The 22,791-nt window shown below is 46.8% G+C and overlaps 1 protein-coding gene across 2 annotated transcripts in view; it reads left to right on the top strand.

The window, feature by feature from the left end:
• Cct2 (chaperonin containing TCP1 subunit 2) overlaps window positions 1-21,916 on the top strand; it is a 28,447-nt gene extending 6,531 nt beyond the window's left edge. For both annotated transcript variants that reach the window (XM_077675413.1, XM_077675412.1), the window contains exons 3-11: window positions 57-171; window positions 2,864-3,053; window positions 6,974-7,167; window positions 13,329-13,513; window positions 15,120-15,267; window positions 16,106-16,320; window positions 17,531-17,668; window positions 18,601-18,700; window positions 21,616-21,916. In XM_077675413.1, the coding sequence (XP_077531539.1) occupies window positions 57-171; window positions 2,864-3,053; window positions 6,974-7,167; window positions 13,329-13,513; window positions 15,120-15,267; window positions 16,106-16,320; window positions 17,531-17,668; window positions 18,601-18,700; window positions 21,616-21,785 (1,455 nt within the window). In that variant the 3' untranslated portion in view covers window positions 21,786-21,916. The remainder of the gene's footprint in view (window positions 1-56; window positions 172-2,863; window positions 3,054-6,973; window positions 7,168-13,328; window positions 13,514-15,119; window positions 15,268-16,105; window positions 16,321-17,530; window positions 17,669-18,600; window positions 18,701-21,615) is intronic.
• The last annotated feature ends 875 nt before the right edge of the window (window positions 21,917-22,791 follow it).

Raw genomic sequence — 22,791 nt, forward strand, 5'->3', positions numbered from 1 at the left:
TGCAGGCAGTGCTAGTTGCACCGAGCTTAAAGGTCTGCTCCCCCATGGTCTCGCAGGACAAGATCCTGATGTGCGAAGGCCGCCATGAAGGCAAGGTGGAGGTGACCAATGACGGCGCCACCATCCTGAAGGCAATCGGGGTGGACAACCCCGCCGCCAAGATCCTTGTCGGTATGTGTACCTTCTAGGAGGACCGCGAATGTTGTTGCATTCTTATCGCGTGTCTGGTATTTGTCGCCAACAGTGGCAAACCGCGGAGATGTCAGAAGCTTTGTGCGTCTTCCACGATGTGTAGAACGTTTCGTAACTCATGAACCTGCATGTTTAACAATTCTCTCAGTGGCCAGTCAAAACTGCTTGCCTTGTTTTGTGTAACAGAAGCAAATGAAAAGGAAAAAGCCAATTATGCACCTAGCACTGCTGAATAAACATAATGATATTACATGAATGTTGCATAAGATATGCTCTTCGGTGCAGCAGTTGAAGTGTTGTGTATATTAGTAAAGTTGAACCTCGTTATTACAAAGCAGTTTGGGGCAGTAAATTAGTTCATTATATCCAATATTTGTTGTAACCGCAGATTTAAAAATTGGCTCTATTGAATCGGCAGTCTGGCTCGCGCAAGAATCTGAGGTAAAAACGCATTGTTCTAGGCTTTGTACCCACTATGAACGAGGTAATCCCTATCTGTCTCCTTCTGGCATTTCAAACTAAAGGGACCTGAACATGAGAACGTGAAATTACAACAGAGCAAAGTTGATTCGGCAATACAGGCCTGCGTTCTTATTTACTTGAGGAGGGATGTGGCCTTCGCCTAGTGGCTTTTCATGGTCTGAGCGGAATGAAGTTTTTCACAATTTCCATGCAACAAAGGGCCTTTTCCATTTCTGCAGTTTTTCAAGCTACTAAAAAATGGTTGTGTTGTCTCAATTTCTTTATACTTTGCTTTTATTGTGCTAGCTTTTGAGTTTTGAGCTTCGTGGCAACCAAATATTTCTGCGTTATAGGCGCTATCGCGCGGGTCTCAAGGTTTCCGTTTCGTTATGAAAAGAATAAGTGTGATTGAAAGGAAGCGTGACTAAACAAAATTCGTATTTAGTTTGCTATATCTGATAATTCACTATATCAGTCTTGGTTGTGACGAGGTACGGCTGTACACGTGATAGTTATACATGTGGTAAGGTTGGTCGATTGCACACTGCAAGTTTGTAGGCAACCGTAGCCAAAAAGAAAGGCACAGAAGTAAAAGTTGCATGAAATTTTAATGGTTGAGCGAAACGAAAGAAATTGCAAGAATGTATGCATTTTTTTCAGGATATCTACAATGGGTCTACAGCTACCATCATCCTCCATAGGGAGAGCAGTAAAATACCTATAAGGAAGGGTGTCAGACAAGGAGACACAATCTTTCCAATGTTATTCACAGCATGCTTACAAGAAGTATTCAGAACGTTGGATTGGGAACAGGTGGGAGTAAGAGTTATTGGAGAATACCTCAGTAACCTCAGATTTGCTGATGACGTTGCCTTGCTAAGTAACTCGGGGGACGAATTGCAAAGCATGCTTTCCGCACTGGGCGAACAGAGTGGAACCATGGGCCTGAAAATTAATATGCAGAAAACTAAAGTAATGATCAATAACCTCGGGACAGCACAGCAGTTTGAGATAGGTGGCGAGGCAGTGGAAGTGGTAAGCGAATATATCTACTTAGGCCAAGTTATGACCCCAGATCCCAACCATGAGGCAGAGATAATTAGAAGGATCAGAATGGGGTGGGGTGCATATGGCAGGCATTCTCAGATAATGAATAGCAGCATACCATTGTCGCTGAAGAAGAAAGTGTATGACAGCTGCATCTTACCGGTACTCACCTATGGGGCAGAAACTTGGAGGCTCACTAAGAGGGTTCAACTTAAATTGAGAACGACTCAGCGGGCAATGGAGCGGAAAATGATAGGTGTAACATTAAGGGACAAGAAGAGAGCGGAGTGGGTCAGGGATCAAACTGGTGTTAAAGACATATTAGTAGAAATTAAGAAGAAGAAATGGACGTGGGCAGGGCATGTAATGCGAAGGCAAGATAACCGCTGGTCATTAAGGGTAACAGAGTGGATCCCTAGAGAAGGCAAGCGTTGCAGGGGGCGGCAGAAAGTTAGATGGGCAGATGAGATCAAGAAGTTTGCGGGGATAAATTGGTCACAGTTGGCACAGGACCGAGGTAATTGGAGAATAATGGGAGAGGCCTTTGCCCTGCAGTGGGCGTAGATAGGCTGATGATGATGATGATGCATTTTTTTTTTTTACTAGCTGTAAGCGTACAAAAATTTGTGTCTTCCTTTTAAAGCAAGTTGGCTGTAGCATTTATTTTTCTCAACATATTTTTTGAATGCCCAAATTAGGCAGTGGAAATGGGTGGCTTAAGTTCTGTCTGGCCAAATATTGTCTTTGCTTACTTGAAAGTGCGCTTATTAAACAGACGGTAGTAGTTGACACTACTTTGTTTTTTCTTTAACAAAGAACAGTCTCGCTCACAAACAAGATGCGAGGAGAGTGATGCACACGTATCTGTGACAGTTAGTGGCGCAGTGGTTTAAGGTTGCAGCAAAAATGCTTGTGGTCACTCAACGTTTCGTCAGAACCCTCCAGGATGGCATAAAACTCCGCTAGTGAAGAATTAGCACAAGCCTACATGTGCCTCTATGGCTCTGACATGCAATGCCGGTGTCCAAGGGGAGGTTAATTGACGGTCCAGGAGGAGTGACGTTATCTCGTTTTGACATGTCTTGGTTGTTGGACGTTAGACTGCTGAGGAGAGAAACTGTTGAGGTCCCTCCAGCGGTAAGGCCCCTTCTTGTCCGTCCAGACATCTCCAAGGTGCAAGACGACGAGGTGGGAGACGGCACGACGTCGGTGGCCGTGCTTGCGGCCGAGCTCCTCAAGGAGGCGGAGCATCTGGTGGGCATGAAGATCCACCCACAGACCATCGTGGCCGGATGGCGAAAGGCCACCGCGGTCGCCAGGGAAGCTCTGGAGGAGATGGCCAAAGAAAACAGGTAGGGGAGACATGGTCACCCTTTGTGTGGTTCGATTCAAGTGTGGGCAACCCTGTCAATAGAGAATTGTTGTTTGCGTTATCACTGCTTTGCATTGGAAGATCATCCGAAGGTGCGGCGCTTTTTTTTCTGTTGGGAAAGGGAATTCTTTTCCTGTATGAGGTAACTGCGTTATTGCGGAGTGCAAAACTGGTGCTAGCCATCTGCGATGACGCAACCTCACCTAACGGGGCCTGTGGCATTCCTTGCTTGTACAAAGCTACAGGGCGCGAGTTTGTTCAAATTTGAGTTGGATTTGAGAGAGGGAAAAGGTGTTGGCAGAAAGAATTTGAACCTAAAAGAAAAGGGTTGCATTAGGCTGCGTTGCATTGAGCTGCTTTCGCAAGTACCGTATTTTCACTTGTGTAAACCGCACCAAAAATGCGAAAATTTCAGTGGCAAAGTAGGGGCGCGGATAACACGCGGGGTAATTCCTTTAGTGCAGCTTCATGGCAATGCGCATTGTGCCGTGAAGCTCCTATGCAGTAACACTGACTAAGCCTCCCATGGCAGCGATTGCGCAAAACATACACAAGGTCAAGGAAGAAAAAACAAGGACAAGTACACCCTAACAACTAAATTTTATTAGTGAATTATGACTTTTGCCTTGCAGTCAGTGTATTCTACTTGCTAAATATACGCTTTTGCCGTCTACATAGTATAGGATGTGTTGCTTGAGCGGTAGCTTTGGTGCAGCTTTCCTGTGTCAAATGTGCGGCCAATACGTGAGGAATTTTTTTTCTTCTCTGGCGGCCTGAAATAGGGGGTGCAGATTATATGCAGGGGCGGGTTACATGCGCAGTGATGTGATAGCTGCGCCAATTGCGCCTAACTTCGCCGAGAGGTAAATCCTGCTACATCCTGCTACAAAGGCTCTGATTTCAAGCAATCTGCGCCAATCTTGCGCCGAAGCTTCGTTTCGCCGTGCTTCCTCGATGTGGCGTGCTCTTTACGCCATGAGCGTTGAAGAGGAGGGAATCTGCTCGCGAAAACGCGCCGCACACGCCACAGGCACACTGATGCTGCCGCGGAACACCTGCACGCTGCGCGCGGCGCGGCCGGCAGTGGCAACCTGGCGGCGGCTTCGGCCGCGAAGTGGTGTGGGGATCTCAAGCGACTGCGTGTAACAGCTCTCTAAAATGCTGCTCTAGGCACACATGAAGTTGTGTGTGCGGTAAAGGAGCTTATAATGGGGGCGAAAACGGTACTATAAACCATCATCCGCTCCGCTAGTGAACGTGACCATGCAATATCTGCCGGGGTAGTAAGCCTAAACATCTCTCTCTGAGCCAGCTGGCTGTCTGGAGTGCTTCGAAACTTCCGCCATGAGGCGCGCGCCTCCCCATTGGGGAGGCGCCTCCCCATTGGGGCAAGTTGGCAAGCTCTTCCCACTGTCTCGCGCATCAGTTTCTGACCGAGGTAGAAGGTGCCGCGGGCGTGGTATCGTCGATGCGGGCGTGAAAATAATGCGCGCCGACGAGCACGAATCGCGTGTAAAAACGCGCCATGTGGTTGACGCTTTACTATCTGCATTTCAATAAAGCTTGGTGAGTTAGCACAGGACCGGGATAATTGGAGATTAATGGGAGAGGCCTTTGCCCTGCAGTGGGCATAGATATATACGCTGATGGTAGTGATGATGATGAAAACTTGGCAGGAGTTCACGTGACTAACTCCAAGGGGTCGAGATGGAGAGGGCATTGCAAGGGTAGCCAGCAGGAAAGGGGAAAGGGACAAAAGTTCAAGATGGCTTGATTTGGGACCGGCTGTATGCCAGTTCATTGAACAGTTTTGAGCTTCCAAGAAAGTGATGTTGCCTGACTCAACGTGTCGTTCAGGAGCGCTTCAGGAAAGTATTTTATGATGAAACTTTCTTTGCAACGCTACTCTTTGTGAAGTATGTGGTCGACATTTTCACTGATTTTTTGTCTTCATTTCAAATAAGTTAGCCGTTGGTCCACCTACTCAATGAGCATCATAGGTGACCCTCTTCCACAAGCAGGGTGGGCGCTTCGTGAAGACAGAGTCTTACCGCTCAAAAATGCCAGAGAGTTGCTGTTGCAAACCTAGTCCCCTGCAAATTGGAAAGCGAGTGTAGAAGTCGGAGAGGACATGTAGCATGCGATTCCATCTTGGGAACCCGTAGAGAAACAGACATATAGGCTGTGTGCTATAAGCTTTTACATAAAATGCACTCAGTACATTCTGTCGCGTGTCACTGTGTTTCATTCATTATGGTTGTATGAAACGTTCTGTAGCCTACCGATTGGAATGCTACCCCGATAGTCGTTTTTAAATAAAATAAAGTTCTTTCATGATCTGTTGGCTCATGCAGTGAATGCATGTACACACTCGCCTGAACTCTTTCGGTGCTTGTCTTGAGGCATTTCATAGTTACGGCTAAAATACATCTGCGGCAGAAACTCGTCTGCAGTGAAGGAGTTTTTCTTGTCTAAACATTTCTGTGTGCCCAGGATGCTGCTTTTTGGGCTCCTCTCGGTGGTTTTGCTCCCCTTCTAGCAATACTTCTCAAATCCTAATGCTCGTTCTGGTTGCTCCAAAAGCTGCTCCAAAATGACTCGACGCAATCACATCACTGCATGCGCGAAAATACGGTACAAGGAATATGCATGTAGCATAAAACCATCACTGAATGTCAAAGGAAGAGACGTGCTGTTTTCGCTTTGCTTTTTGCTTCGTCTTCTTTTTTTTGTGTGTGTAATAATGTGCAGCCAACTACAGTAGAATCTCGATGATACGATTCTGGGTGATACGAATTTCGGGATGATACGAGTTTCTGAAAAGTCCCGGCAAAATTGCATTGTTTGCAATGGGAAAAATTTCGGCTCTTACGAACGGACCTGCGCGGCCCGGCGGATGATACGAACGAGCCGGCGAGGCGCCCGACTGCCGAACAAGCAAGTGACGGCTCTCTCTCCCCATTTGTCACTCTTCTTTCTCCAGAAACGGCCGGGCTGTTGTTTTCTGCTCGCGAAAACACGCCCCGCACGCTGCGCGTGCCGCGGCCGGCGGCAGCAACATGGCGGCGGCTTCGGCCGTGAAGTGGCACGGCCGCTTGAGCGACTGCTTCTAGCCGCTCTTTAAAATGCCGCTCAAGGCAGACACGAAGTTTCTTGTGCAGTAAAGGAGCTGATAACGTTGGCGAAAACGGTACTATAAAACACCATCCGCGCCGCTAGTGAAAGCGCCCATAAAATATCTGCCGGAGTGCTAAGCCTAAACATCTCGGGCGGAGCCAGCGGGCTGTCTCGAGCGTTTTCGCAAGTCGTCAGCGTCTTTTTCTGACCGAGGTAGGAGATACCGCGGGCGCGAAATCGTCAATGCGGCCTTGAAAATACAGCGCGTGCAAAGCCGAGGCGTGCGAATCGCGTGCAAAAACGCACCATGCGGTTCACGCTTGACTGTTGCGGCGTGTAGCGAGCTTGGACACCGGGAGTGAGGAGACAAGCGCGAAGCTCGGCGAAGCGTTACGCGCTCCAGAAAGGACTGCTTTGTGACGTGGGGGTTTAAAAAAAGCAGAAAAAATCATGGAATTTTTCACGCGAAAGTAAGAAAAGAAATAAACGAAAACTTTTTTCAGCGCTCAATTTTTTGGTCTGTGTTGGTTCATACGAATTTCGGATGATACGAATATTTTTCGCGGTCCCGCGAGATTCGTATCATCGAGATTCTACTTAGTTTCAGCCCTGACTTTATTTCAAGTTCTATGAGGGTGCTTTGTGTGTGTGTGTATGTGTGTGTGTGCGCGTGCTGGCGGGCGGACAGTTTGGACGGACTCCTGGAGGTGACTTTCTGCCTCAATATTGCCCTGGGAGGGTTTGTGTTTGCAGTGCTGAATGTTGTTTGGGGAATATGTGCAGTGTGGTGGACGACGAGGACCTGCTGAAGATAGCCCGCACCACGCTGGGCTCCAAGATCCTGGCCCAGCACAAGGAGTTCTTCGCCAAGCTGGCCGTGGATGCGGTGACGCGGCTCAAGGGCTCCGGCAACCTGGACGCCATCCAGGTGCTCAAGAAGCTGGGCGGCTCTCTCACCGACTCCTACCTGGCCGAAGGTTAGTGGACCGCGAACATGAGAGGGCTCAGGGTGCAGCCTTGGGGTACGCCCCTTGGAATCGCTTGCCAGTCAAGTGCAGTTATGGAACACATTACAGCGCTAATGTTGACGAACACTTAGAAAGCACTGTCCCATGTGCATTCTAAATCTTCGTCAACCCTCACACTGTAACGGGTTTTATAGCCGAGTGGCAACTCACCCAATAACACATTATTCAAGCGCAGTTGTAGCAGTGGTTGGAACAGTACTCTGGCTGTCACAGTAAATGTGCTGTGTGCTGTGAAACTTGGCATCACGTCAGAAGTAGTGCTACGTTTTTCTACGAGGGGGAGGGGGGGGCTGCTGTTGCTGAAGTGTTTTCCTTCGAAAGTGCATATGTTTGCGTTAGTCTTGCCGACATGCAGAGCTGGAATTTTTGGCATTGTTGCAGCCAGTGAGGCTGTGCAGGCAAAAGTTAACAACAAGGAACAACGAGGTCGAAAAGGAAGGATGGAACAACGCAAATGCTGACATTTAATGACTCTAATCGGGGAATTGCATTAAGCTTATGTGCGTCAAGTTTGATGAAGAAGTGTAAAAAATGAACAAAAAAGGCACATAAAACAGCAACACGCGTCATTTTCTTGCAATTGCAAGAGACTTGCTGGGATGACGGGAAAGAATAAGAGGAATCACGGAAAAAATTTAGTTTTTTATCTGATAGGGCTAACAGAAGGCACATTGAATAACCGTTCTTGTAGCCTGGCTACCATATTTACACGATTGTAGGTTGACCCTTTTTTGCAATCTAAATTGAACTTTGTACCGCTAGTAACAGCCAGAGAAATGAGAAATCAGGCCAGAATGTACGCCAGAATGTACGGCGTTAATAAAGGTGATGCCGACTTTGAAAGTTGGAGTTCCCGATCTGTGCCCTTTGTCCACCATACCTAGAGCGGCTAACCTTCCACCAGCACGTTTGGAAGTGTACTGAATGATGTGGTATGATTGTGGCTATGTTAGCGCTGTGCATTGAATCAAGGGATTCGCTAAAAATTATTTTATTAGAGACGAACAAAACACTCCTTGAATGGGAGTAATGTACTTGAATGGGAGTAACGTACTCACGAATAAAAAGAAATCGCGAGCGGCTGCGTCTGCCAGCCGGCATATTTGTTTTGGTATCGCCAGAGGTCGGCAAACTCACTCATGAGCCCACTCACTCAGACTCATTTGGACTCAAACTCACGCGTGAGTTTGAGTTTGAGTGAGCGCGAGGCTAGTGTGGCATGGTGAGTTTGAGCCGAGTGATCACGACTGAGTTTGAGTCCGATTGAGTTTGAGTCCATTTTGAGTTCTGAGTACATTTTGAGTTTGAGTCCATTTTGAGTTCTGAGTACATTTTGAGTTTGAGTCCATTTTGAGTTCTGAGTACATTTTGAGTTTGAGTCCATTTTGAGTTCTGAGTACATTTTGAGTTTGAGTCCATTTTGAGTTCTGAGTACATTTTGAGTTTAGTCCATTTTGAGTTCTGAGTACAATTTGAGTTTGAGTCCATTTTGAGTTCTGAGTACATTTTGAGTTTGAGTCCATTTTGAGTTATGAGTACACTTTGGAGTTTGAGTCCATTTTGAGTTCTGAGTACATTTTGAGTTTGAGTCCATTTTGAGTTTGAGTTCATTTTGAGTTCTGAGTACAATTTGAGTTTGAGCTCATTTTGAGTTCTGAGTACATTTTGAGTTTGAGTCCATTTTGAGTTTGAGTCCATTTTGAGTTCTGAGTACATTTTGAGTATGAGTCCATTTTGAGTTCTGAGTACATTTTGAGTTTGAGCACATTTTGAGTTTGATTACATATTGAGTTTTGAGTACATTTTGAGTTCTGAGTAAATAGGAGTTTTAAGTCCATTTGGAGTTTGAGTACATATGAGTAGCCTAGCACGCAGCTATGGTTGGCTGTTAAGTTTTATGCGTCACTGTGGGCTCGGAATTCAAGTTACCTGCGGGTATGGCACCAATCGCAATCTGCATGATTGGTTGGGAGGGAGGTGGTGTCTGATTTTTTTTAGTTTCTTGTTGAATTTTTATGGCCATAAGCACTTGCTGTATACCTAATTTTCGCGGCTGGGCGCGTGAGTGATAATTGACTGGTGAGGTCATAAAAAAGGGTTGTCTTAACTTTTCCTCCTGACGGATCCACTAAGAGCGTGGGAAAGGGTGGTGGGAAAGCACACGGCGGCGCTGGCGTGCTGGTTGTTCGCCTGCTACTGTTAACGGCTTGATATACTAGGGGTCACAAAGGAAGAGGTGAGAGCCGGGGGGAAATGGGTGCGGGGGCTGTCCTTTCTACTGTTTCAAATGAATTAGCTGAATTGACTGGGCAGCGCCCCTTAAGACAGAATAATGACCACATTAGATTGGGCGAAAAGTGAAACTGATGAGGCTAAGGCGTGTAAGGTATCAAATGAAAGGTCCGGATTAACGGAATCACGCGGGGTAAATAAAAAAATGCTTCCTGATTGTAGTCATCAGGCAGTCATAATGAGTCATAGATTGGGTTAAAATTCAAAATGACGCTGCGAGGGCATGTGGGGAATCAAATTCAAGGTCTCGATGTGGGGAATCATTCGGGACGAACATGAGATATGGATATATCATGACGTAGTCATGGTAAATCAAAGATTCGGTTAAAATTCAGGTTCATGACGCTAGGGCGTATCAAATTAAAGGTCTCGATGAGGGTAATCACGTGCTTCCTGATTATTATCATGACATAGTCAAAATGGGTCATAAATTAGGTTAAAATTAACAATGATGCCACTGGGTGTCCGGGGTATCAAATTGAAGGTTCCGATAAGGAAAATCACGTGGGACAAAAATGTGGTAGGGCTATATCATGAGATAGTCATGGTTAGTCATTGATTGGTTTAACGTTCAAATTGATTCCGCTAGGATGTGATGGGTATCAAATCAATGGTCGTGATGAGCCGAATCACGTGGGAGAAATACAAAAATGCTTCCTGGTTATAACCATTAGATTGTCATGGCGAGTCTTATATTGGGGTAAAATTCGAAGTGACCCCGCTAGGGAGTGTAGGGTATCAAATTTACGGTCTTGAAGAGGGGAATCACGTGGTACAAATAAAAAAAAAGGCTTCGTAGTTCGAATCATGAGATGGTCATTATGAGTCATAGATGGGGTTAAATTCAAGGTGAGGCCGCTGAAGCATGTGGGGCGTCAAATTGAAGGTTCCAGTTAGGGGAATCATGTCGGACACCTAAATGATGCGTCCTGGTTACAGTCATGAGTCATGGTTAGTTTGAGTGGTATGAATTCCATATGACCCTGCTAGGGTGTGTGGGGTATCAAATTAAAGGTCTCGTCGAGGGGGTCACGTGGGACAAATATGAAAATGCTTTCTGGTTATAATTATGAGGATATCGCAAAAGGTATACAGCAAAAGGTACACACTCACACTCGCACTCTCACTCGCACTCTCTCTCACTCTCACTCACACTCTCACTCACACTCTCACTCTCTCCCACTCGCACTCTCACTTTCACTCTCACTCACACTCTCACTCTCTCCCACTCTCACTCTCACTCAGTCACACTCTCACTCTCACTAACACTCTCACTGACACTCTCACTCACACTCACACTCTCACACTCTCAATCTCACACTCTCACTCTCACTCTCTGACTGTCTCAATCTCTGTGAGGCCATGTGAGTTCTGAATTCATTTTGAGTTCTCAGCCCATTTTGAGTTCTGAGTTCATTTTGAGTTTTGAGTACATTTTGAGTTTTGAAGCCATTTTGAGTTTGAGTACATTTTGAGTTTTGAGTACATTTTGAGTTTGAGTACATTTTGAGGTTTGAGTACATTTTGAGTATTGAGTTCACTTTGAGTTTGAGTACATTTTGAGTTTTGAGTACATTTTGAGTTTTGAGTCCATTTTGAGTTTGAGTTCACTTTGAGTTTGAGTACATTTTGAGTTTTGAGTCCATTTTGAGTTTTGAGTCCATTTTGAGTTTGAGTACACTTTGAGTTTGAGTACATTTTGAGTTTTGAGTACATTTTGAGTTTTGAGTCCAAATTGAGTTTGAGTACATTTTGAGTTTGAGTACATTTTGATTTTTGATTACATTTTGAGTTTGAGTACATTTTGAGTTCTGAGTACATTTTGAGTTTTGAGTCCGAGTGAGTTCTGAGTTTTGAGCTCAATGTGAGTTTGAGTTTGAGTGAGCGCAGATGTGCTGCTCAGCATTGAGTCTGAGTTTGAGTGAGTGGTGATTCGAAAAAAAAATTGTGAGTGAGTTTGAGTGAGCCGCGCCAACTTTGCCGAGGTATGGGTATCGCACGGTAGTGGCCGCTGCCAGTTGCTTTGATGGTTGTCATCTCGCAGCGAATGTGTTATAATTGTGAATAAAGTTTTTCGCTTGACCCCACAGTGCATGGTTATTCTGCGTGCTTATGGAAAAGCTTTTCTTTTTTAACATCAAGTGTGCTCACCACGATTGCACGGCTCTTGTGGGAGCATCGATCATTGATGGAATAACCGCCCTGTAGGGGGGTATTGGTATTTGACGGAAGAGCTTCTCTTTGTGATGCGATTTTTTAGGCAGCGCTTGCTTTTTTTTTTTTCTTTTTTTTTTCGGAGAGAGAGATATATATGCAATTTTTGGGGGGTCGACCTACATTTGAGTCAACTTACAATCGTGTAAGACATTCTCGGATAATGATAGGCAGCCTACCATTGTCCCTGAAGAAGAAAGTCTATGACAGCTGCATCTTACCGGTACTCACCTACGGGGCTGAAACTTGGAGGCTCACTAAGAGGGTTCTACTTAAATTGAGAACGACTCAGCAGGCAATGGAGCAGAAGATGATAGGTGTAACATTAAGGGACAAGAAGAGAGCAGAGTGGGTCAGGGAACAAACGCGTGTTAAGGACATACCGTATTTACTCGCGTAATCCTCACAGTCGCGTAATCCTCGCACCCCTAATGTGAGCCACCAAAACTTGGATTTTTTGGTTCCTCGCATAATCCTCGCACCCCCAACTTAGCAGCAGCGAAAGTTGCCTGCTCGCGTAACCCGCATGGTGCACGCGCTCTCCAACGCGCGCCCTCCCCCGCCGCCTCTCTGTTCGGCGGAGAGCGCTGTGTATCGAAGGCCATCCAGGCGCCCTAACAACCTGCATGGCTGCTCCCTAACAGGCACCCTAACACGCTACTCACACTGTCCTTGAGCCGGTTTTGCGTGGGCGCAACTAGATGGCGTTCGCGCAGGAACTCTACCGCTGTCGTGTCGTCGTGTCGCCGTTGTGGTCCCGTCGTTGAGCAGCAGCAGTCAGTGAGTCACTCGCGTCAGTGGTGGATAGCTCGCTGCCATATCGAGAACTTTTTGATCTCTTTGTTTTGTGCTTGGTGCCGCTTCGCCATGGGGAAGAACGCCAGCTACACTGCCGCTTTCAAATTGAAAGCAATAGAGTACCCGATCGAACACGGCAACCGCGCCGCAGGCAGGCACTTCGGCGTCACCGACTTCAACGTGCGTTACTGGAGTAGGGCACGCACATGACGACGACGAGATAGGGCGCGCGCCAGAAAGCAAAGGCGGCAATTTCATGATCGCTGATTGACGGGAGACTGTTTACGTTGTAAATAATAAAATAAAAAGAAATAGCTGCTGTTGGCAACACTGAGCTTACATATGTACAAAAAACGACCGCTACATTTAGCGGGATTGGCAGAAGGCAAATTGGCAACACTGTGCACCAGATTTTTTTTTTTTTTCCCTGCATAATTCTCGCACCCCTAACTTCGCATTGACTTTTCCGAAAAAAAAGTGTGAGGATTATGCGAGTAAATACGGTACTAGTAGAAATTAAGAAGAAGAAATGGACGTGGGCAGGGCATGTAATGCGAAGGCAAGATAACTGCTGGTCATTAAGGGTAACAGAGTGGATGCCTAGAGAAGGCAAGCGTGGCAGGGGGCGGCAAAAGGTTAGGTGGACAGATCATATGAGATCAAGAAGTTTGCGGGGATAAATTGGTCGCAGTTAGCGCCTTTCCCTTGCAGTGGGCGTAGATAGGCTGGTGATGACAATCGTGTAAATACGGTAGCAGCGGCGACGTTCATCCCTCCCCACCCCCTCTTTTTCCGTGAATCCGCAGGCTTCCTGCTGGACAAGCGCCCCGGCGTGCACCAGCCCAAGCGGGTGGAGAAGGCGCGCATCCTGATCGCCAACACGCCCATGGACGCGGACAAGGTGAAGGTGTTTGGCAGCCGGGTGCGCGTCCAGTCGGTCGCCCAGATCGCCGAGATGGAGCTCGCCGAGAAGGTCAAGATGAAGGAGAAGGCGAGTGCCAGAATGAATGGCTCTGACTGAACGTTCTCTTCCCCCTTCAGGGTTCGATATTCCGTTCCCCTGTGGGCACAAGCCCGCCATTTCCTGTGCACATGCAGCACCATCTACTGCTTCACTAAGAACACCCCTTCTGTTGATTCGAACAACTGCTAAAAGAAGTCCACTGTACTTCCTCAGTTGCCTAGGGATAGAGCCTCGGGTTTTTGGAACGAATGCCCCGGGTTAGAGTCCCAGCAATGCCAATATTGCTTGCTAGACTAATTTTTTTTTGTGTGTGTGTGAATTTCCTTAGCTCAATTCTGCGCATTCTTTTCATAAATAGAAGGGGTTTCACGTCTTTTAGGTCTGTTTAGAGTTGCAGCACAGCAGCACGTTCAGTTAATATTTTGCAGCCCACAAGAAGTGCCCAGGCTTGTGCTTATCTGAGAACGGATTATGGCCTCCGAGCATTGGCTTTTCCCCGTTCTGCATAGCTCGCCGGCAGCACAGGAGCCCTGTGTGCAGCTAAGGCTTATTGATGGCCCATCACCATCAGCCTATCTATGCCCACTGCAGGGCAAAGGCCTCTTCCATTAATCTCCAATTACCGCGGTCCTGTGCCAACTGCGACCAATTTATCCCCGTAAACTTCTTGATCTCGTCTGCCCATCTAACTTTCTTGCCGCCCCCTGCCACGCTTGCATTCTCTAGCGATCCACTCTGTTACCCTTAATGACCAACGGTTATCCTGCTTTCGCATTACATGCCTGCCCATGCCCATTCCTCCTCCTTCTCAATTTCTACTATGTCCTTAACACACGTTTGTTTTTGTTTTCGAACCCACTCCGCCTTCTTCTTGTCCCTTAACGTTACACCTATCATCCTACAAATCATATTGGTCATATCATATGATCCATATCATGTCATATTGACCATATTGATGGCTCGAGGTAGGTCAAGTAAGTACGGAATGAGCGTAAGGCTCAGCAGGACTTCTTTGCGGGGAAGTGGCTGTGCGCTGCTTGTTCTTTACTTTCTGGCACGGTGACGGCCTCTTTTTCTATGGCTTCTCTAGCTCCATGTATGCCAGTGCCAAACCACCAAGAAGTGGTGGTATCACAGAAAATCATGAGGTACAGGTGCCATCAAAAGTAACAGGAGTAGTCTCACGAATTTGCAGGAATTTCTTCCAGAAACTCCCTGGCTTCATTGGTGTGCATTTAAAGGAGTCCTTCCTAATAGAAAGAGCTTTTTTGGTAATGGCTGTCATAAGGCCAGTAAGACAAATTTTCTGACATTCGCAAATCTTTGTTCCAATTACTCATGAAAGCACCTGTACATCTGAAGAAACTTGCTTTTTATTTTCACTTGGAGTTCAGAACACTTTTGGATGCACTATTTGGGCTTGAAATAGATGTTTCTCTCTATTGTGGTTTGTGATGGGAGAGGCCAAGTTTGTTGTTTTTGACCTTCAAAGCTCTCTCCGTTTACCCAGTTTTGCTGAAAAACAGATTAGGTCGTGCTTCACTGCAGAGTTGGTGTGCATAGATGCCACAGGATTACCAGACAGGGGCTGATTGCGGTGCAAACTTCACTTCCCCCGTGGGCTGGAATGCAGGTGGACCAGATCCTGAAGCACGACATCAACGTGTTCATCAACCGTCAGCTCATCTACAACTACCCCGAGCAGCTGTTCGCCGACGCCGGAGTGATGGCCATTGAGCACGCCGACTTTGACGGCATCGAGCGCCTGGCCCTGGTCACAGGTGGGGGCTCGCTCCAGTCGTGACATACAGTCGGCGATGCAGCGATTCTTTGGTGAACTTGGAATGCTGCCCCGTATTTAGAAGTACCGTATTTACTCACATAGTGAATTCGTCTGTGTTGCACTGCTGAGCACGAGGTCGCGTTTTCGATTTCCGGCCGCGGCGGCTGCTTTTCTGATGGAGGCGAAAAGCAAAAATGCCCGTGTGTACGAGATTTCAGCGCATGTTGAAGATCCCCGGGTGGTTGAAATTTATCCGGAGCCCTCCATTACGGCGCGCCTCATCACGTGCGTTGCGTCGGCGCGTTAAACCCTTCAATCAATCGAATTCATCTGTGCTTTCCATAATTAAAAAACGTACAAAGGCAGCTTTTACTTGTTGCACCATCTGCATCCACCGCACCATCTGATGGGATGCAGGTGGTATCGTGTAACTGCCTCTGTGACGCCTTTATCAGCAACGTGATACGTGTTACCTTGAGCACTAGTAGTGGGATGACGCCCTTGCAGTGGGAAACTCCGCATGTTAAGAAACCTTGAGATACCGTATTGGCATGATTCTAACGCGCACCTTTTTTTTCTAAAAGTAAGCTTTGAATTTGTGTGCGCATTACAATTAGGCTCAAAGCTGAAATCGGCCCCAAAGCATCCATCAGCATGAACGCCTCCAAAAATACGATTGAATCCAGCAAACTTTTGTTCGAAGTTTTTTCAGCAATCTTTCCTGCGTGTTGCAATCGGGGGCGGTGCGTTGGGAGTGCGCGAATACGGAGCTATACTTCGACGATGCCGTGTTTCCCACGTCTTGAGAGCGGCCTCTGATTAACGTGCACGCACAGGGGGCGAGATCGTGTCGACCTTCAACAGCCCCGAGCTGGTGCGGCTGGGCACGTGCGACCTGATCGAGGAGGTGATGGTGGGCGAGGACAAGCTGCTGCAGTTCTCTGGGGTGCCCCTGGGCCAGGCGTGCACCGTGGTCATCCGGGGGGCCACCCAGCAGATCCTCGACGAGGCCGACCGCTCCCTGCACGATGTGCTCTGCGTCCTCTCCCAGGTATGCGGTCGTGCTCGTTCTTGGAAGCCCCGGGAGTAGTGGGGGCACAGTTCTGTTCCCCTTGGCGAGCAGCACTGTCTGTAGAAGTAGTTGAGAAAGAGTCTCAGCCAGATTTGTTGCTGCTGCTGCTCCCGATGAAAGACTGGATTGTCTTAACGTGTGGAAGCAATGTTTGGCCTGGTGTTGTGAGTTCGGGCATTTACATTTTCAGGTCTTGTAGGCCGCTCAAATTGTAAAGGAAATCTTTCTTTCTTTAAATTTTCGTTTGTTCCTGTCATGGCAAGCTTTTGAGCTCTGTGGTTTGTTCACTCGATAGTTTGGCCTGCACCGGGACTAAGGGGCTGTGTCAGTGTACGACGCACTGGCAAAGCACGGAGCAAATCAACTCCGTGCTTGTAAATTCAGCAAGTGTTGAAACCAGCTGCGCTATTGTTGGACTGTAGGCGTGCGGGCAGGGATTTCGATCTCTGTCGCGTTAACAGTTGCCTTGTTGATTGTCAGTTTGAAGTATCGCAACATTAAAGTAAATCTGCGAAGTTTTCAATGTGAGCAGCCAAGACAGGGCAACGTAAATGTGTGATGCCAGTGCTACACGGTTACTTTCGATCGAACAGTTGAACGCCCACAAGTACGCCAAATGTATTTACAACAATGGGGCACTCGATAGACAGTTTGTTTCGATGGCCTTCCGAAGGCCTTTGATACAGTGTACTAGAAGAGAGAGGTGTCATTTATGGCCGATTAGGGGGGTCCCTTTCGCGATGAAAATTTCTGCTGAGAAACTCCTGTTGTAAGCAGCGCCCCTGGCGGCCGCTCCTTACCAGTTGTTTTCAGAAGTTTTGTTTGTTAAATTAATCCTTATTTAATACCCTAAACAATCTTTTCTTCATTTTATGGTATAAAGTTTCATAAAACTGACTTGTCAAATAGCTGTTTAGTTCGATTTAGAAACTTACAGGTGGCGCTGCTGGCTGTAACAGGAGTTCTCTGGGGAATGCCTGCGCTCCATACAATTGTTTTCATTGCTAAAGGGATCTGCGCTTTGCATTGGTTTTTCCCTCGCACGACACACCTCACCTCACAAGCATTACACCCTGTACTGCTGCTCGTACTACGAGGTCAGCCACGAATGGTAGTGTTGTGCACTGCTTCATTGTACGTGGGTCCGCTCGGGTGATCATGCCAACATGTCTTGCGTGGTTGTTTGCAGGCCCTGAAGGACAAGCGGGTGGTGTACGGCGGCGGCAGCTCGGAGATGCTCATGGCCTCGGCGGTGTGCAAGCTGGCCGAGTCCACGCCCGGAAAGGAGGCCCTCGCCATGGAGGCCTTTGCCCGGGCGCTCAGACAGGTAACGCTGCTGCTCCCTGTGGTGGGCCCAGTCTGGGTGGCTTACAAGGAGCAGCTCCTGCTGGGAGAAGCTACTGTTGGGGACAGCTACTGCTAGGAACAGTTTCTGCTAGAGACAGCTCTCCTGGAGGGATGCTACAGTTGGGGACAGCTCCGCTTGGGGACAGTTTCTGCTGGGGACAGTGGCTCGGCAAAGGTCTAGCTAGTGTCGCATGATGGCAGCGATGGGAGCAGTCATGTTCATTTTACCCAACTGGTCGAACCGCTTCCGCTCACAGACTAGCCAGAGTCATTATTAAGAATTAACAGTGACTGTGGCTAGTCAGTGAGCAGAAGCGGTTTGTCCGGTTGGGTAAAATCAAGACAGACTGATCCGTTTGCAGTTGTGGAACGACACCAGCGAGGATTGCCGTACTGGATGGGAGCACTCTGTCGGATTTTTACCCAAAGTCTTGTTGTGCTGCAGGATTCATACCATCGTCTATGGCAAAATTTATGCGAGTTTTATGTGCATGTATATGTGTGTGTAACTAGCAATGCTGGAAGCAGGGATTCTGAGATGCTCTGGCGCCATTTCTGTCTGTTGTTTCGCTTTCCTTTTTCTCTCTCTCCAGAGTGCGTTGATTGCAACAAGGCAGCAGGCAGACTGTGTGCTGTGGAAAGGGTTTTCTTTGCTCACAGCAAAAGTGTCCACTGTATAGTAGGCCTTTTTTTATATATATATTTTGCGTGCAAACCATGCTGAGCAGCAAGTGCAGTGCATTTTCGAGCTCTTGCACTAAAGCCTGTGCAAACAATGCAGCTTGCGTATGCCAGTTTGCGCAGCCACTGCTTTCCAAAAGCCCCAGGCAGCATGCCTGCCAGTAAGAACTGGGCGGCAGGGATGCAGCCTGCCGTTATGTATTACCGCTAATGTCGCTGCCTTCTCCCCAGATTCCAACCATCATCGCGGACAACGCTGGCTTTGACAGTGCGCAACTGGTGTCTGAGCTGCGGGCAGCTCACTCCGAGGGAAAGAGGACTGCGGGCATCAGTGAGTTCCCATTGCACATCTGCTCTTGCCTCGTCAGTCGTTATTCTACGTGAAACTCATTATTTTATTGTGTAACCCTTTGTTTTTTGAGAAGCTTTGGTTAATTACAACATTTTCAGGGGTGCAACAACTGCGTCAATTGCGCCAATTTTGATTAGCGCAATTTGATGCTCAATTGTAAATTTTGTCAATTTTTGACGACACAATTGACAATTGATACAATAGAAATCATCAATTTTAAATACAATTTCTTATTTTGGAGCCAAGCTGCGCCGAAATCATGAAATCCGTTTAAACTTGGCCACGTTGCTCCCCAAAATGCCTTTAGAAGGTTCAGTTAATTACAACACTGTCAGGGGTGCAACAATTGGGTCAATTTTGATTAGCGCAATTTGACGCTCAATTGTAAATTTTGTAAATTTTTGACACAATTTACAATCGATACAATAGAAATCATCAATTTTGATACAATTTCTTATTTTTGAGCCAAGCTGTGCCAAAACCATGACATTCGCTTAAATTAGGCCACGTTGCGCCCAAATGCCGGTTAGGTTCAAAATTTCTCAGTTTTGCTAACTCCAGAAAAGAATAAAGGATGCGTTGGCAACCTGAGGTATGTGCGTAATCCAATTCAATCCACTTATGCAGACAGCCCTTCATACAGAGTCTATAGCCTCTGCCACGGCCGCTGGATTAAAGGTGCACTGTCCAGCGGCCATGCCTCTTTTAGTTCACTGTACCTATGCCAGAACTAAGGTAAGGTCGCCCTAAAAAGTAGTGTGACTTTAGTTTTGGTGTAGGTAGTATGTACCGCTGTACTGTTAAGCAGGGGAAAAGGGCAGAGGCGTGATAGCGGCCAAAAACGAAAGCACCGATGCACGGCTTCACTGTACTGCTGACAGCCCAATTTCGATAAAGGCCCGTTCACACTTGCGACTGGAGCGACCAAAAGCGACACGATTTCTGTCGCTCTTGTCACCCGGCAAAACATTCGTGGCGTGACAGGAGGGATTGGCCAAATTTTGACGCCACCGTCGCTCTTGATGCGGAAGGAGGAGGCGAAATTTGCCGGCGTCATAGCCTGCCAAAGCACGAACGCGCAAATCGTCGGAGTAGGCTACAGCGTGTTGCCTGAAAGTGACTGCTGAGATCTCGTCGCTAGAAAAACTGATAGACATAATCAAAGATAATGCAGAGATGAGACAGCTGTGCTGGGCTGCTCCAAAAGCTTGAAAATTGAAAAATTGCGCCAAACTGCTCCAAAACAGTCTGAGAGCCAAGGATTTTAACGCTCCTGTCAGTTTCTGTGGGGAAAAATGCTTACTGACGACAGATTTTCCAGCACCCCCAAGGTGATGCTGTTTGTAAAGCAGGGGTGAGACAGCTGCGCATATTGCACAGTTTTGATACAAAATTGTTTTCCTGCGTAGGGCTGCTCTGAAAGCTTGACAATTGCAAAAATTGTGCCAAACTGCTCCAGAACAGTCTCAGAGCCAAGGATTTTAACGCTCCTGTCAGTTTCTGTGGGGGAAAATGCTTACTGACGACAGATTTTCCTGCACCCCCAAGGTGATGCTGTTTGTAAAGGTTTAATTGATTGATCCTTCAATAAAAAAAACCGCATAAAATTGTCCCTGAGATAGTTTTTTCGAAAGTTACAATGTCTGGTTGAATATGTTATATTCTGTGCGTTTTTAAAGTTTTCCCATCGAAAACTATTTCAAAGTCCTGTAAAAAAAATACCTATCTGTACTGAGGCGACAAACTACTTGTGCAAGTTGATGAAAAAACGGCTATTTTCGGAGCGTCGTATCGCCTGAATGACATTACTGGGTGCGGCCATCTTGGTGTGGTGAAGGTTGGAAAACATGGCCGCCGGGCAAAGCAGTTGCCCGTGGTTCAGGCAGAGTGTTCTTCGCAGATTTCTACCGTGGTTTTGGTTATGGGGGTGGCCGGGTTTACATTTAGTCATCTGATCTGTTGTGGGAAGTTGCGTGACTCGAAAGACGGAAGTTCATCAAGAACTTGGTGCCCACGAATTCGCCGTGTTTCGGCCTTGAGTGTGAGTCGCGATGCGTGCTTGAAGTGAAATTTCGGACTAATTGCGGTGTTATAAAACGCTAAGTTATTGCTGCCTTTGACAGCGAGCTTGCAGACGGCGGGGATGGGACGATCGACACCGCAGAAGTGGCAGTGCAAGCTACATTGCCGCAAAATGTTCAAGCAGTGTCCGATAGCGGGACGGGCTATTATTGCATGCTAGTAATAATGGTTCATCTATCTGAAGTGAAATTTAATGCCAAAAGGGAGGCGGCCAGACATACCAAAGTTACTCAAATTACGTTCGTAGTGAACGTGCACCGTGGGGATTCAAATGGGAGGGCTGGTGGGGTGCTACGACTGTCACCTCGCTTGGCGCAACTTTTGTCGTGGCTCTACACTTGTCCATAAAGCCGAGTCTGGGATTACAAAAATAATAATTTCGGCATCCACATGATAATAAAAGTGCCTTCCGATTGCTTAGCTTTCAATTCGATGCGTTTACAGATGCGTTTACTTAGTGCACGTGGAATCGCCGCATGGGTTAGTTCTTCGTATGCAATTTGGGTTTTTGAAGGTTTGACAGTCAATTAGACGCACTTTTAGTGGTGGTTTTGACGAATTTTGATGTGAGAAAGGTTTCGCGCTTCTCTCAATTTTTTTCAGGAAGGGATGGCAAACTTTTTCAACGTGAATTTCATTATTGCATTATGTGGTCGTTCATTTTTCACGAGCTTTGGTTAATTATAACATTGTTTATTTCGGAGTTGTACGTATGTTCAGAACCAAGCTAAACACTCGAGTTTTGGACATTCGCAGGTCGACTTGTCAATTTTTAATCTCTGAATTTCACATTTTTTTTCTTGCTCCTGCAGACATGGTGGAAGCCCGTGTGGATGACATGAAAGAACTGGGCATCGCCGAAGCCCTGGTGGTCAAGCGCCAGGTTCTGCTGAGCGCGGCCGAGGCGGCCGAAATGATCTTGCGCGTGGACAACATCATCAAGGCAGCACCGCGACAACGTCACCCCGACAGAAGCCACTGAGCGCGTTGCTTTCTCGTCCTTTGTTTCTCTTCCCTGCATTGTAACTTAATGAGGAGGTGAAGGCCATGTTCTGTCAGTTGCCTTTTTTTGTCTTTATTTTTGTTTGTCATAATAAAAGATCAGTTGTGCTATGTGCGTGCTGTATCTTAAATGGTAGCTGACTCGCTAGGATGGAAGCTCTGAACTGTGAATGGGTGTTTGAACTGCATACCTGCCAAGTTTCCTAAATTGTCCAGGAGACTCCCAAGTTTCAGTTTTGTATGATTGTAAGACCAAAACAAAAATCCTCCAGACCAGTGTTTATCCAAACCTTTCTCCCATTCTGGCCACATTGCGCCAGAGCTAGCTGACCATCCAATCCAATCTTACACCAATTGGCATCGTTATCAGTGAAGAGCTTAACCCTTTCAGCCCTTGTGTCCTATATTTAGGACAGTAACTAAAATTCTACTAGCAATTTGTGAACAAAGCCAAAATGGCTAGTTTTCTGGGAAGTAGTTCTTCAAGGATGGCTCTTCTTATTAATATCACCATTGTTTGTTTTTTGCTACAGCTGAACGCTACAGAGAGGAAGGCACTGCAGTGAAGACCAGACTGACGTCGGGGTGACCCCGAGGACTGAAATCCTAGTTTGATAACATGTCTGTATATCTAAAAATACTTGCAATAAGAGGTTTTTTGTATGTGAGCTCGGTGGTTTCCAAAATCTAGGATAAGCACAATAAAATTTTCTGCTAGAATTGAAAAGTTTAATTAGCTTATGATCCAATTAGATGTGCCTCTAAATTGCTAATTACATTCGCCGCAAGCTATTTTCTTTTGTTTTTAAGCTTATAGGGTCCCAATATTAAGGTAAACAAAAAAACTTTTTGGTAGAAATACAAAATTCAGGGCTGACTAATTTATTCCATTCTGTTGCTACTAACCTTTTTATCTCAACCCCTCCTCACCTACTCTTGCTCAGATCTACCGAATGCCATCTCGGCAAACCAGGCAGGTATAGAAA

The sequence above is a fragment of the Haemaphysalis longicornis genome, unplaced genomic scaffold (assembly GCF_048455015.1).
Source record: "Haemaphysalis longicornis isolate Haplotype H1 unplaced genomic scaffold, Haemaphysalis longicornis Haplotype H1 scaffold_6, whole genome shotgun sequence".
In the NCBI taxonomy this organism is placed as follows: domain Eukaryota; kingdom Metazoa; phylum Arthropoda; class Arachnida; order Ixodida; family Ixodidae; genus Haemaphysalis; species Haemaphysalis longicornis.